Below are 14,426 nucleotides of genomic sequence, written 5' to 3'. Positions count from 1 at the left end.
CTATGAAGTGAAAACTTGATATGTAGACTGGAATGCAATAGAAACATGAAAATCTGATAGATATAGCATATTAAAATGTGAGAGAAAACATATACTAAAGTATATATTTATTGATTTCAGAGTGGAAGGGAGAGGGTGAGAGAGTTAGAAACATCATTGATGAGAGGGAATCATTAATAGGCTCCCTCCTTCACCCCCCCACCCCCACCCCACTGGGCATCAAGCTCCCAACCTGGATATGTGCCCTCAGCGGCAATCAAACCCTGACCTCCTGGTGCAGAGGTCATGCTCAACCTGAGCCACACCAGCCAGGGAAAAATAAACATATTTAAGGCTCATTGGAGGTTCGTGCCGATTAACATCAAACACTGCAGACATATTTTACTTAGCACTTGGGTCTAGGTAATCAGCATGTGACCTTCCAGAAATGGCAAACAGTCACTTCGTTGCTGACAGGAGCAAATACAGACTGAAGCACGTAATCTCATACTACTGTAAAAGTTTTTACCTTCCCACCTGGGGAAATACTGAAAAATGTACTGCCATAGGCTGGGGTCCTCCTCCAAGTTGTGGCTGTACGTTCCCTCCATATCTTGACCCGCTTCTTAATTCTGCAATTACTTCTCTTAAACATAAAAATAAGGGTGATCTGCCTGGCCAGCATGGCTCAATGATTTAGTATCAACCAGGAGGTCACCATTTGATTCCAGGTCAGGGCACATGCCCGGGCTGTGGGCTGATCCCCAGTGGGTGGCGTGCAGGAGGCAGCCAATCCATGATTCACTCTGTTCATTGATGTTTCTCTTTCTCTCTCTCTCCTTCTCCCTTCCTCTCTGAAATCAATTTAAAATATTAAAAATTAAAAAAACAATGGGGACCTGAGAAGTCCAAATCTTTGCCTCACTGAGAAGGTAAAGAAGAGGCTTCAAGATAGTCTTTGATTTCCAAAGTCTCCAATTCTACTTAAGATCAAAACCACATTTTGGTTAATAAAAACTTTTAATTTTTTGCTATTCAATGTTAAATATGTGTATGTGTATGTATGAATATATATTTCTCTCACTAATACTCTAATATGTGAATTAGAACAGTGGATAAGAGCACTACCAGTCAACACCGAGTACATTAGATATTGATGTCTGGGTAACAAACACCCTGAACATACTGCCTCATACAACACCCCCGCTTCGCTGCCTGGTTCTGGGTCGCTCCCTGGTGCGGCCTGGGGTGCTGCCTGTTAGGATCCCCAAAGGAGGAATGCACAAGGCCAACGTGGTGAGGGATTCTCCATTTATTAGTCATCGGGATAGCAGATGGGCTGAACCCCAAATTGGCACCAGCACCCAGGGACAGGGAGGCAGAGATGGTAAAGGACTCTAGGCGGGCTTTTCTGGTCGGAGAATTCTCTGGGCAGGTTGGATTCTGGGAAAGTCCAGAGGGGAGGGAGAGTGGTCTTAGCAAGTGGAATGTGATGTAAGGGAAAGGGAAAGTCCATTGTGAAGAGGTCTAAGGTCAGACCGCAGGGGACGGGGCATCGATTCAATTATTTGATCCGACCTCACACTGCACACGTTGGGGGTGGGGTGGGGGAGGGCTGGGTGCAGCATGTGCTTCCAAAGGGCCCACTCCCAGGGCGTGTGCAGGAGCCTGCGCATCTGTCCACCTGGGCGTCTCCATCGGAGGCCTGAGTGGAGGTAACCCTCCCCAGAGCGAGTGACCTGAGGGCCCTGGAGGCGCCTCTAGAGCATTGATGACCTGGTCACACACGGTCCCCTCAGCCACGTGAACTCTTCAGAAGCGCGTCCCTAAGTCCAGCCTCACTCAAGGGAGGGGCACGGGGCTCCCTTGTATGAGGGGGAGGAATGTGGGGGACATTGTGCACCTTCTAAAGCCATCCCCTGTCACACATGCCCCTCAGTCCACAGGGAATTTTATTCCTGGGGGACTGCCCCTTTCCCAGTTGATGAATGTTACGGCCACTATTTATTCAGAAGGACTGGGTTATCCTCAAACCCAATGGAATCAGCAGCACGATTATAGTCAGAATGGTAACTTCCAGATGCTCAAACGTCAGAGGGAAGGCAGGGGAGGGTGGGGATAAAGGGGAGAGATCAACCAAAGGACTTGTGTGCATGCATATAAGCCTTACCAATGGACACAGACACCAGGGGGGTAAGGGCATGAACGGGTTTGGGGGCGGGCAATGGAGGTATAAGGACACATATGTAATACCTTAATCAATAAAGAAAAATAAGTGAGTGGTAAGAGCGACAGATAGATTCCGCACGCATTCCCATCGAAACAGACCTGCTGCCGGGCTGCCTGCTTTGCCCAGTGGAAACGGCTAGTGACCTGCTGGAGCTCTGTCGTGGGCACAGTCCCTTCATGCACATAACAGACACTTGGCATTTCACCCCCTGCGCTTAGGCATCTCCTGCCGAGTCCCACAAATCGAACATGGAGAGCCCATGTCTCCGAAGGCCTCGTATAGAGAGAACGAGAGGCTTCAGTACCAGTGTCTCCCGGGCTATAGCTACAGCGGAAGAGCAGAGACCGTCTGCACCGACTCGGGGTGGACCCCGCCCCCGTCCTGCAAAGGTAACCTCCCCTTTCTCACGGATGCCTGTTGTGGTGCACGCCATCTGTCCTGTGCACGCACGGCACTCTCCGTGCCTCGGCTCATTGCATCAACATGCTCCCTATTCGCCTGCGACCATGGAAAGGCCTACCTCGGCGGGGACGGCCTCTTTAAGGGCATCTATTCTCCCCAAATTTTAAGAAACGTGGAACTAAGTCACAAAAGACATCTACAAACAACCTTAGCTGGGATAAGACACAACTGTTCTTTCATCTGGTCTATGCTTTGTAGCGTTGGGGGTTTTAGTTGAGAGGAATTTATCAAAACTTCAGTCTCTTCCCAGCCGGCGTGGCTCAGGGGTTGAGCATCGGCCTATGACCCAGGAGGTCACAGTTTGATTCCCGGCCAGGGCACATGCCCAAGTTGTGGGCTTGATCCCCAGTGTTGGGTATGCAGGAGGCAGCCAATCCATGATTCTCTCCCATCATTGATGTTCCTCTCCCTTCCTCTCTGACATCAATAAAAATATATTAAAAACAATAACTTCGGCCTCTGCATTCATTAGGGATAATCTCTGAGAACAAGTCCTGTGCAGGAATAGTGAAAAATACCAAGACCGGCTAAATAAAAACCACCTTTGATCCTAATTTATCCATCCCTGTGCACACTAGATGTTTCTACTGATTCACAACATGGAGTGCCAATATGGAATTATTATTCGTCTTCCCAATCTTAATGATGGCTTCTAGCAGTAAGAAAAAATGTGGTGTCACACCTTTGGACAATCTGAGATGTTATTATTTTGGATAGAGGCACCTGCCCTGGCAATGTTTTAACAGCACCATTTACTTTAATGGAGATGATGAGAGTAGGGAATTACAATTTTTCAAGATATTTTGTCCACTGCTTGAAAGCAACCACCAGAAGTTCTTTTATTCTTAATTAATTTAACAAAATTCTCCCAATAGTATTTGGTTGGTCCCTTAGGGAAATGTGTGTTTTTTATATGTCTTGTAGATTTTGACTTCAAACATTGGCGTTAAGTTTAGCTATACTATGAAGTGAAAACTAACATAGGTAGACTGGACTGCAATGGAAATATGGAAGTCTGATAAATATAGCAGATTGAAGTGAGAGGAAAAAATAAACATATTTTAAAATATGTTTTTATTGATTTCAGAGAGGAAGGGAAAGAGAGAGAGAGAGATACATCAATGATGAGAGAGAATCATTGAAAGGCTACTTCCTGCACACCCGCCACTGGCGATCGAGCCCCCAACCCAGGCATGTGCCCTGACCAGGAATCCAACCATGACCTCTTGGTTCATGGGTCAATGCTCAACCCCTGAGCCACACTGGCCAGGAAAAAAATAAACATATTTAAGATTCATTTGAGGTTAGTTTTGATTAACATCAAATACTGGAGACATAATTTACTTAACACTTGTGTGTAGGTGATCATATATATTTTCTACTAGTTTCTATATATCGTTGCTAATATATATGTAAGGACAGGGTGCTCATTTGAATGCCCTTTATCTCTTTAGAAAGAACAAAAAAATGACATTTACTTTATTCTCATGTCCTTGCTGATTTTCATGTCATTTCTGTATAATTCACATGTCCTCGATGATTTACAAATGTTTTCTGCATAATAGACATGTACTTTTACTTTTCAGAAAGGACATGTGACCCTCCAAGAATTGCAAACAGTCACTTCGTTGCTGACAGGAGCAAATACAGAGTGGGACAGGCAATCACTTACTACTGTAAAAGTGGCTTCTACCCTCCCCCCCGGGGAAATACGGCAAAATGTACTGACATAGGCTGGGATCCTCCTCCAAGATGTGGCTGTAAGTTCCCTCCATAATTTGACCCGCTTCTTAATTCTGCAATTACTTCTCTTAAACTTAAAAATGTAGGGGATCTGCCCGACTGGCATGGCTCAGGGATTGAGCATCAACCTATGAACCAGGAGGTCACGATTCTATCCCAAGACAGGGCACATGCCCGGGTTGTAGGCTTCATCCCCAGTAGGGAGCATGCAGGAGACAGCTGATCCAGGATTCTCTCTCATCACTGATGTTTCTCTCTCTCCCTCTCCCTTCCTCTCTGACGTCAATAAAAAATAAAGGGGATCTTGGCCTCACAGAGAAGGTAACACAGAGGATTCAAGGCAGTCTTTGATGTCCAAAGTCTCCAATTCTAATTAAGATCTAATCCACATTTTTTGTTAATAAAAACTTAATAAATTTTTGGTATGCAATGTTAAATATGTGTATATGTATGTATGAATATATATTTCTCTCACTAATATTCTAATACGTGAATGAAAACATTTGGTAAGAAAATAACCAGTTAGCACCTAGTACATTAGATATTGATGTCAGTATAACAAATGCCCCCGAACACACTGCCTCATACAACAGCCCCCCGTGTGTCAGTGTTGGCGGGGTCAGCATTTGGGAGCCGCTTCTCTGCCTGGTTCTGGGCCGCTCCCTGCTGCACCTGGGATGCTGCCCAGGGCGTGTGCAGGAGCCTGAACATCCGTCCACCTGGGCGTCTCCATCGGAGGCCTGAGTGGAGGTAACCCTCCCCAGAGCGAGTGACCTGAGGGCCCTGGAGGCGCCTCCAGAGCATTGATGACCTGGTCACACAAGGTCCCATCGGCCACGTGAACTCGTCCAGCCTCACTCAAGGGAGGGGCACGGGGCTCCCTTGTATGAGGGGGAGGAATGTGGGAGACATTGTGCACCTTCTAAAGCCATCCCCTGTCACTCATGCCCCTCAGTCCACAGGGAATTTTATTCCTGGGGGACTGCCCCTTTCCCAGTGTTTTCTGTCTCTACAGTCTCATTGCTGTTCCTTGTATATCAGTTCATCGTCAAAGGGCCCCCCACTTAAGCTGGATCTTCCATGGATGACAAACGAAATGATACACATAGCAGGGCAATGGCTCAGTGTTCACTCAAGGCCAAGGCCAAATGAATGTGGACAGTCAGGTGCCTTAAAGAGGAGGCCATGACCACTGTGACACAGACCTCAGTGAGCATAACAATGACAAGGAGAGTGACTATTTATGTAGATAACATTGACCTACAGTGTTGTGTTACTTCCAGGTGCACACTATAATGATTCTGTATTTGTATATATTGTGAAATAATCAGGGAACAAGTGTTATTCACATCATTTTGAGATTATAACTCTTCTTGTCCTAGAAAGCCTAATGCAACGAGTTTAATTATGTGCATGTGAGAATATAATTCATCAATGAAACAAGGTACCTCTCATTACGTTTTTATTAGGGTGAAACATTACTTATGCTGTGTTTTGTTTGTTTTACTTGCTAGTTAAGCCCTGTGACTTTCCAGAAATAAAACATGGACGCCTATACTGGGGACATAGTTATAGACATTATTTCCCAGCATCACCAGGACAAAAGTTTGACTATCACTGTGATGAAAACTATGTGACTCCTTCACAAGACAAATGGGATCGTATAACTTGCACACGAGATGGATGGACCCCGAAACTGCCCTGCCGCAGTGAGTTAACCTCTCTGTCCTGTGCCCGGGGCAATAGTTCCGAGTGGAGAGAGCAGACATGAGCACCGCTAAGCCTGGTGGGAAAAGTAGGTGGGAGGATGAGTCTCTGAGCAGAAAGACCGATACTGGATTTGTCTTTCATCAAGGTTCTTCATTAGCAGCAGAAGAAATAGAAATAGATTCTACAAGCCTACCTATAGCATTTATACATATTTCAATTGTGGAAACTACAGATAAATACCATTTAATATGGATTTTATAAACATTTGGTAGCTACTGTCGTGTTTCTTAAGTTATGTGCTACTTTTTGATGCTTATGCATTCTAATTTAAATATTATAAAGGTAGTTTTTAATTTCTTTTGACCCCACTTATGTGTTTTTATCATCGTTTTATAATTCTCAGGAAAATGCATTTTCAATGATTTGGAAAATGGACATCGTCCACAAGATCCACGACAATATTTGCAGGGCACATCTGTAAATGTTAATTGCTATCCTGGCTACATGCTTCAAAACCAGCAGACCTCAATGACCTGTACGGAGAATGGCTGGCTCCCTCCTCCCAGATGCATCCGTGTCGGTAAGAAAACTGGTCTAAGAGCCAGTCTGTTTGTGATTGTCTAACACTCACCTGGAGTAACTGAGGCAAAAGGTTTCTATCAGCTCTTTGCTTTGCCAATGGCCCTACTTGGTTTTATTTTTTCAAGGGTGTTGAGTGGAAACACCTATCTCTTTTTTTTTTTTTTCTGTTTTCTTCTTTATTGAAAAACATTTTGAAAGTTCAGTATAATTAAATGTTTAGACATTTCTATATTATTTGCTCACTCACTGGAGACCATTAAGTGAAAACCACATTAGACTCTTTCAAAAGTTCAATCTTAATATTGAGCCCCGTTGCCCATGTTTCAGTGTCCAGATTAAAATGCATAGAAATGAAATGGGAACACAGTATGTCTGCTATGGTGTTGGGCCACACATTTTCTGAATGACAGGAAAGGGAAGTTCTGGTCACCTTACCTGAATTTATCCACACTCTCTATTATTCTATTACTAATGACTCACATTCCGTCTTGAAGTAATGGCAGATTTTGGCGTATATGTGGCACATGTTTTAGGGTAGAAAGGGTGTAATAAAGGCCAGATCTTGCTGGTTTCTGTTTCAGAGAATGTTTTGAACATTCTTTTTGTTTTTCTTCTTCTTCTGTTAATATTGTAGGACAGATTTCCACTGGGCTTCGTCAGCCTTTGGTATCTTGGCAACAGTTTCCACTCAAGGCTTGCTTTCCAATGAATAAGGCTGGTTTGGGGAGCCATTACACAGATGAGCTTATTCAGGCTCTGGATGGCGAAGGCCTCTTTGGCCTCTGTACTAAGTGATTTGTGGTTAAAGACCTGTTCCCATGTGACTGATGAATATGCATGTTTCCCAGTGCTTTGTGCGCCCTGGAGTCTTGGAATTTGTTGTTTCCTGGCAGGTCTTGCCTCTGGTAGTTGTGCTCTGCCCGTTCTCAGGGGTTCCGCCCTGCACTCTAGTGGGATGTGTCCACCAAAGAATCTAGGGACCGCCGTGCAGATTTGTACAGCTTTCTCCCTCATCCAGGGGTCTTTCCTCTCTGCTTATGGTCATTCAGCGTTTGGTGGTGTTGACCTCTTGGGGAACACCAGCATTGGTTTCTCCTGTTCAGTAGGACTGACACGTCTGCTTGAGTTTTCCCTTCCCGTGCTGTGATCTGGAAAATTCTCACCTCCCAACAAAGCCCCATTGAGAATGGAGATCCCGTGGGTTGACCCGATGTCTCGGGATCCTTAGTTAGGCACTGGCCGTGTCCGTGTGCCTTACAGGGTTGTTTTCATAGATTTGGCTCCGTTTCCTCATTGGCTGTGTGGCTGGCACCCTCTTCATTGTTCTTTCCATGTGTTTATCCATTTGAGTGCATATTTTCAATGAGCCACCTTTTGACTCTGTACATTTTCTCTAGTGTTTCATTTCTAGTTGATTCCTGCTCAGATGTTTCTGTTTTCCAGTTGGTTTATCTTTTATCAGCACGAATGGGGTGTAACTGAAAATGGGAATCGCATATGTTTAAAGCAGACATCTACCAGATAAAGCTGCGTAGCACATCCATCACCTCACATAGGTACCTTTGCTTCCCATGGCTGAGAACACTTAGGCTCCACCCTCTTAGCAATATTGAAACCCAATCAGTATAGGAAAGGGCCTGTTGCTAGGACAGCTCTGGCATGCTGGGGGTTTCAAGAATCACGAGACAGATTTTTAATAATTTCTTACAAGGCATCCTGAGTGTTTCAAATCTGGCTTAGTCCCCCAAAATTTTAATATCTAGATTTAAGATTTTTGGAAACTCATAACCTATTTCCTCCGACACAATGCTTTGGATGATTAAGAATTTTCCAGGTTTTCACTGACAAATGCCCTTATTTCTCAGTTTGTAATGTTGTGCGAATCCTTAGGAAACTGTTACCTGACCATATGCTCACCGTTTCCTTATGCTCTCTTTCTTTTAGAAACATGTTTAAAGTCAACCGTAACAATTGAGAATGGATTTATTGCTGACTCTGAGTCTACATATCCCTTAAATAAAGTAACAAAATATAAGTGCAAACAAGGGTATGTAACAGAAGATGGTCACACATCCGGGTATATTACATGTCTCCAGAATGGATGGTCAGCTCAACCCAGATGCATTAGTAAGTCATTCATGACTGTGGTGTCCATTATTTTACTGGCTGTTGAACAAATGTTTACTTTAACTGATTTCTTTTTTATGAGGTGGTAGAAGCTGACGTAGCTCTATTTGAAAAATCTAAAGAAATTTGTGAGAAAATAAATGTAATTTCCTTTTGTCTTTTACAATGAATTTCTAGTAGGGTAGATATAAGTTCATCATTCAGTTCAAGGTTTATCCACCGTAAAACATCCTGCGATTTGCAAACTGCCTAGGGAGCCGGTGTGTATTCCGCTGTAAGCTCCTCCGTTTTGAGCTGAGGTCCTGCCCTGTTGTACCTGTTTTCAGGTGATCAGACTTCCCTTTCAGAGACTTTGTTCCTAGAACTAAAAGTTAGGTTTGGAAGTGAAATGTGGGCTCATAGAACACAGGTGCAGAGGAATGTCACTGTGTGGTTTATGTGTTCCTGTAGGCAACCTACTAGAACGTGCAGTGAGTGGAGTCTGTGAAATGCATCTAGACAGAAGCAGAGTCTCTGCAGGGAGAGATCTCTCTGCTTTATGGCCTCGAAGTTTATGAACATTCTCTACAACTGTTTGCTCGTTTTGTCTTATTCATCCCAAAGCCTCACAGTGGTAGTTTTCATTCACTTTAAGTGAAGTAGATATTTAAAATGTCCATTCCTATTATTTTCATTGCTTTCCATTTCCATAGTTACCAGAGGAACCAGCCAAAGAAAAAATGATGTTGCATCCATATCAGACCCATTTTATATTAAGTTGTGATCAACTATTCATTACAATACTCTTACTAGGAGAGGAAAAAAAAATGTGTCTATTATTTTTATAATTTTATTTTACATTTTTTTAAAAACAATTTAAGGTAGCTGGCTACAAAGCATGTTATAAAATTGGAGGCAAATTACTTAAACCTTTATTAACATCACTCCAATATAGTGTTAGTGAAAATTAAGACCATTTATTAACATTTTGCTTTCTTGTAAATATATAGAACTATCTTTACATTGGATCGTGATAAGTATAAGAGAATATACAGTCATTAAGAAATATCTTAAAAAGCTAAATTAGCATGTGAACTTTAAAAATTAGTATGCGTTAAAGGAGAATTTTATAGAATGTTTAAAAACTTACTCTCACTGTTGAAAAATATTTTTTTGTTGTTGAACCAGTTCATTTTTTCCTGGCATATATGTCACAACTGTTAATAACTTTGGCATCTACACTCAAAAATGATATTCTGCTTTGCTACGAAAAGTACAATGCATCTATTATGGCCTATTTTATTTCTAGCATGAAATAAATATCTAAGTTTAATTGCATTGAGAAAAATGTTCTTAAAATAAATATTTTGGATGATTTAAGTGATGGTAAAACTGCTGTGTAGAAATACATGTTTTTATTATAAAAAGCCATTTTAGGACAATGATTCATCACTGTTCTCCTTAAGTTATATGTACCTATAATAATAAAAGCATAATATGCTAATTAGACCAGACAACCGAACAACCTTCTGGACCTCCTTCCGGATGAAGCTGGGGCTACAAAGGCCAAGCCTCTTGCACTAATTTTGTGCATTGGGCATCATTTATTAGCACGTGCTAGTGATAAAGTTTTTTTTTTTATTGGAATGGAACTTACGTAATTAAATTGTCCACTAAATAATATTAGAAATCAAATATTCAATTCTACTATGCATTAGAATCTTGTGATATGCCAATATTTGAGGATGCCAGAGCCAAAAGTTATGGCACGTGGTTTAAGCTCAATGACATATTGGCCAATGAATGCCAGCCTGGGCAACTAAAAGAGTTCCCTTTTCCTGCTTTTATCTACACCTGTTATAGGGGTTGAAATACTTACCCTGATCACTCAAAAACTATTGCATACTAAAAACATTTATGTGTATTAAAAAAACAAGACTGTATTCAAGAAAAACTAAACCTTATGCTACAGAAGGTGGGAAGATTGATTAAAAAAAAACACCAAAAAGATATCAGTTCTTACATTTTAAAAATATTGTTTTCCATTTCATGGACTCCCCTTAGTGAAAAAACTGAACCCTTTGCAATTCATTTTTAAAATCAATGTGGATAAATTTCCAATTCTGAGAACCATTAGGGAAAGGACGATGTTTTATATAAATACTTGGATCCTGTATCCAAGGCCTACAGTCTTTCTCTAAGACTCACACTCTTAGTGATAGTATATCTCCTATGTAAATACATACATTACCTCTTGAAATCACAAATTGTGTTGTCCTTCAAATGATAACATGATATCATTATAATAGTATATTTTAGCAAAAGCCAGTGACATAACCACAGTTAAAAATACATCAGACTAAAGTTTCCTAACCGATATTTAGAGGTTTTGAATGGTAGGGAAAAGGATGTGTAAGGAAATCTATCCTTCATGTTATATTACTTGTCCAGCCCAGAATCACACTGATTCAGAGAGTTTTCACTGGATACTTCACTTATCCACACACCAATAGTAAAGTTTAGTATTGCCAGCATGAGATTTTCTTAGTTGGATTCTACATGATATGGCATTAGAAATACAATGGTGGCTTTTATTTTGCTTCAGAACATTGTGACATGCCAATATTTGAGAATGCCACAGCCACAATCACTGGAAAAGCATTGCTACCCAATGACACGTTGGACTACCAATGCCTGGACGGCTATGAAAACGAAGATGGAAGCAAAAAGGGCTCCATGGTGTGTGGTGAGGACGGCTGGCTCCACTTGCCAACCTGCTTTAGTAAGTGTTTTGATTCCAGCATTTCCTTTTCCAAGAATTGAAAAGTCTACATGTATGGAGTCCTCGCTTGAGTGTGGGTGATCTAAGGCATTTTGAACAACATGGTGGATACAAGGTTTAAAATGCAAAAGAGGGACAATAGTTTCTGTTCAGCTTTACATGAATAGTTTCCAACAAAACTACAATTTTCTCTTCAACAGTTAAAATGCTCTTTTTCAGAATCTGCACACAAGTGCGGGCCTCCTCCAGCGATTAGCAATGGAGACATCACCTCCTTCCCATTGGAAGGGTATCCTCCAGGGTCAAGAGTGGAATACCAATGCCAGGCCTACTTTGAACTCCAAGGTCCTAAATATGTAACCTGTAGTTATGCAATGTGGTCCGAACCCCCGAGATGCATAGGTAAGTTCTCAAGAATCTTCTGGATCCTGAGACTATGAGGGTGATGTTTATGCGTTCGGTCTACTAGTCATGGAGTCAGAGTCCACAACTGTGTTCACCAACAGCTCTCCTGCTCAATGTTTCGTATGCAGAGACTCGTGTGTAGGGCTATGAGGTTGGAGAATCCCTATGTGAACAATGAAAGATGGTCCTTTAAAGAGGAACATTCAGAGAGGCTCATTCTGATACACAAACTGACTCCACAGTGGTTCATACCTGACTCATCCTCTCCTGTGTATGTGTCACCTTCTGTGGGAGATTATAGCAACCCCAGTAAGTCCAGGACCAGAAATCAAAGTTACCATACCCAAGTCAGAATAGTCTAGAAATAGCTCCAAACTGGGTTATATGGAAAAGAAAGTATTGAATTTCCAAGGTAAGTTCTAAATCTCAAGTTTAGATGATTGAGTAGATGGATAAGTCTAAGATATGCGTGTGGCCCTGGAGTCACACTGCCGGGTCCACACGCATCATCCAGCTGATGAGCTCTGTGACCTTGGACAGGTGAGCCTGGCCTTCCCTTCCCCTCAGCTTCCTGGTGTGTGAGGAGGAGCAGCTGCCTGCTGGGGAGCTGTGAGGGCCTGCACACCGGGGCAGAGGACAGGACTCAGCCCACGTTGAGGATATACATTAGCTCTTTCGATAACTTCATCCTCTAAGCTAGTCATTGGGTTGAAGGTTTATTTGTTTATAAAAGGAAAGATTCCTAATTGCTTTTATGCATTTCTTCTACTTTCAGATCCATGTGTGATATCAGAAAAGATCATGAATGAAAAGAACATACAGTTAAAAGGGAAAGATGACAAACCCTATTATGTAAAAACAGGGGATACCGTGGAATTTATGTGCAAATCGGGACACAAGGCGGTGACGTCAGAGGAGTCATTTCAAGCCGTGTGTCGGGAAGGGACAGTGGAGTTCCCCAGATGTGAATGAAGAAACCCTGTTGCCCCAGATGTGTGGCCAGTCCCACCGACTGCTCCTCCTGCCTCAAAGCTGGCCAGTTTCCTGGCGTTTCCTGCTCTTTCTTGTGGAAGATATTTGTATAATACTCAGTTTTATGTTGTCTCTTTTTTTTTTAACCGTCAGATGCATGTGTAGCATCAGCAGAAATCACGAGGAAACCTAACATACAGTTGAGATCATTAGATGCGAGAAAAGATTATTTTACAACGGAAGATTATATTGAATTTGTGTGGCAACCTAGCTGTAGTGAAGTGCCGCCATCATCTGCAGCCCAAGTACAATGTCAAGAAGGAGAACTGGAGATTGCCACTTATAAACAAGATGATAGTATATACCAGGCATACCATCAAATGATCATAATGATGCTGACGATGAATAATAAAAAATTCATTCAATTCACTCAGAATTTCTTTCTTTTCTTTTCTTTTCTTTTCTTTTTTTTTTACAGAGAGGAAGGGAGAGGAATAGAGAGTTAGAAACATCGATCAGCTTCCTTCTGAACACCCCCCACCGGGGATGTGCCTACAACCAAGGTACATGCCCTTGACCGGAATCGAACCTGGGACCTTTCAGTCCGCACGCTGACGCTCTATCCACTGAGCCAAACTGGTTTCGACAACTCAGAATTTCTTATTATGAATCCAATTCTTCTCAATTTACTTTTCTGGTTTGGTTTAACTCATTTTTATTCATTAGTCAGAATTTGTGTTAAATACTATGTAGAAGATGTCACTGTAATCTGAGATCAACCCACCAACCACTTCTCATAAGCATCTCATTAAAATATGACAAACCAAAATGCTATATGGGGGGAATTTTGGGATTCTTATTTCAGAGGAAAGGGGAAAAAAAAAATGCTTGTCTCCATCTTCACCTTAAAATCACTTCACAAACACGTCAAAAACAAACTATGTCATATCCATGTTGGCAGTAGATGGTAGAGGTTATTACTTAGTTTTGCTTATCTATCTGTAGCTCATTTATCCCCAAAATGATGAAATGCAACATCTTCTACATACCCATCTAGCAAACAAGTCAGAAAGAGGTATTAGATTCTAATCAGGGGCATAGCTATTGTAACATGGGCACGAAAGCTGATAAAAGTAAAATATCGAGTATAAACACGACAACACATTCACCCAGTGTGCTGTGAAAAGTGAGCCAATGTTTACAGAACAAAGATTGGCAGGAAGCACAATGAAACACCTACCGCAACTACAGTTCAATCTGTTATGGAGCGACCTGCAAGAGTCAACCCCCAGAGACAGAGATCAAAATTTATGAGCCTTTAATAAACTGGCCAGTGACTGCAATTGCAGCACTCTACCATGGTAGAGGCCGAACTGCTGTGCAGACCTCAGGTGTTACAGCAAATTTATACTCGGAAACCACAAGAGGGAGTTAGGACAGTTACAATGACAACCC

The 14,426-nt window shown here is 42.1% G+C and overlaps 2 protein-coding genes across 2 annotated transcripts; both read left to right on the top strand.

Moving 5' to 3' along the window:
• The first annotated feature begins 2,399 nt into the window (after positions 1-2,399).
• Positions 2,400-9,126, top strand: LOC307094650 (complement factor H-like). Its single transcript, XM_079763672.1, has 6 exons — positions 2,400-2,598; positions 4,258-4,431; positions 5,929-6,123; positions 6,528-6,704; positions 8,651-8,833; positions 9,044-9,126. The coding sequence occupies exons 1-6, from the start codon at positions 2,469-2,471 to the stop codon at positions 9,109-9,111; spliced, it is 927 nt and encodes a 308-aa protein (XP_079619798.1). The 5' UTR covers positions 2,400-2,468; the 3' UTR covers positions 9,112-9,126.
• A 2,302-nt stretch (positions 9,127-11,428) lies between these two features.
• On the top strand, positions 11,429-13,405 carry LOC307094727 (complement factor H-related protein 4-like; the record flags this gene model as incomplete). The annotated part of the gene is made up of 4 exons (XM_079763767.1): positions 11,429-11,551; positions 11,795-11,996; positions 12,064-12,119; positions 12,696-13,405. 4 exons carry the CDS (start codon positions 11,429-11,431, stop codon positions 12,969-12,971), a joined length of 657 nt encoding a protein of 218 aa, XP_079619893.1. The 3' UTR covers positions 12,972-13,405.
• Positions 13,406-14,426: the final 1,021 nt, after the last annotated feature.

The sequence above is a fragment of the Cnephaeus nilssonii genome, assembly GCF_951640355.1.
Source record: "Cnephaeus nilssonii genome assembly, chromosome: 23".
Lineage (NCBI taxonomy): Eukaryota > Metazoa > Chordata > Mammalia > Chiroptera > Vespertilionidae > Cnephaeus > Cnephaeus nilssonii.
Note: the sequence above shows the minus strand (reverse complement) of the source record. Positions and strands in the feature narration are given on the sequence as shown.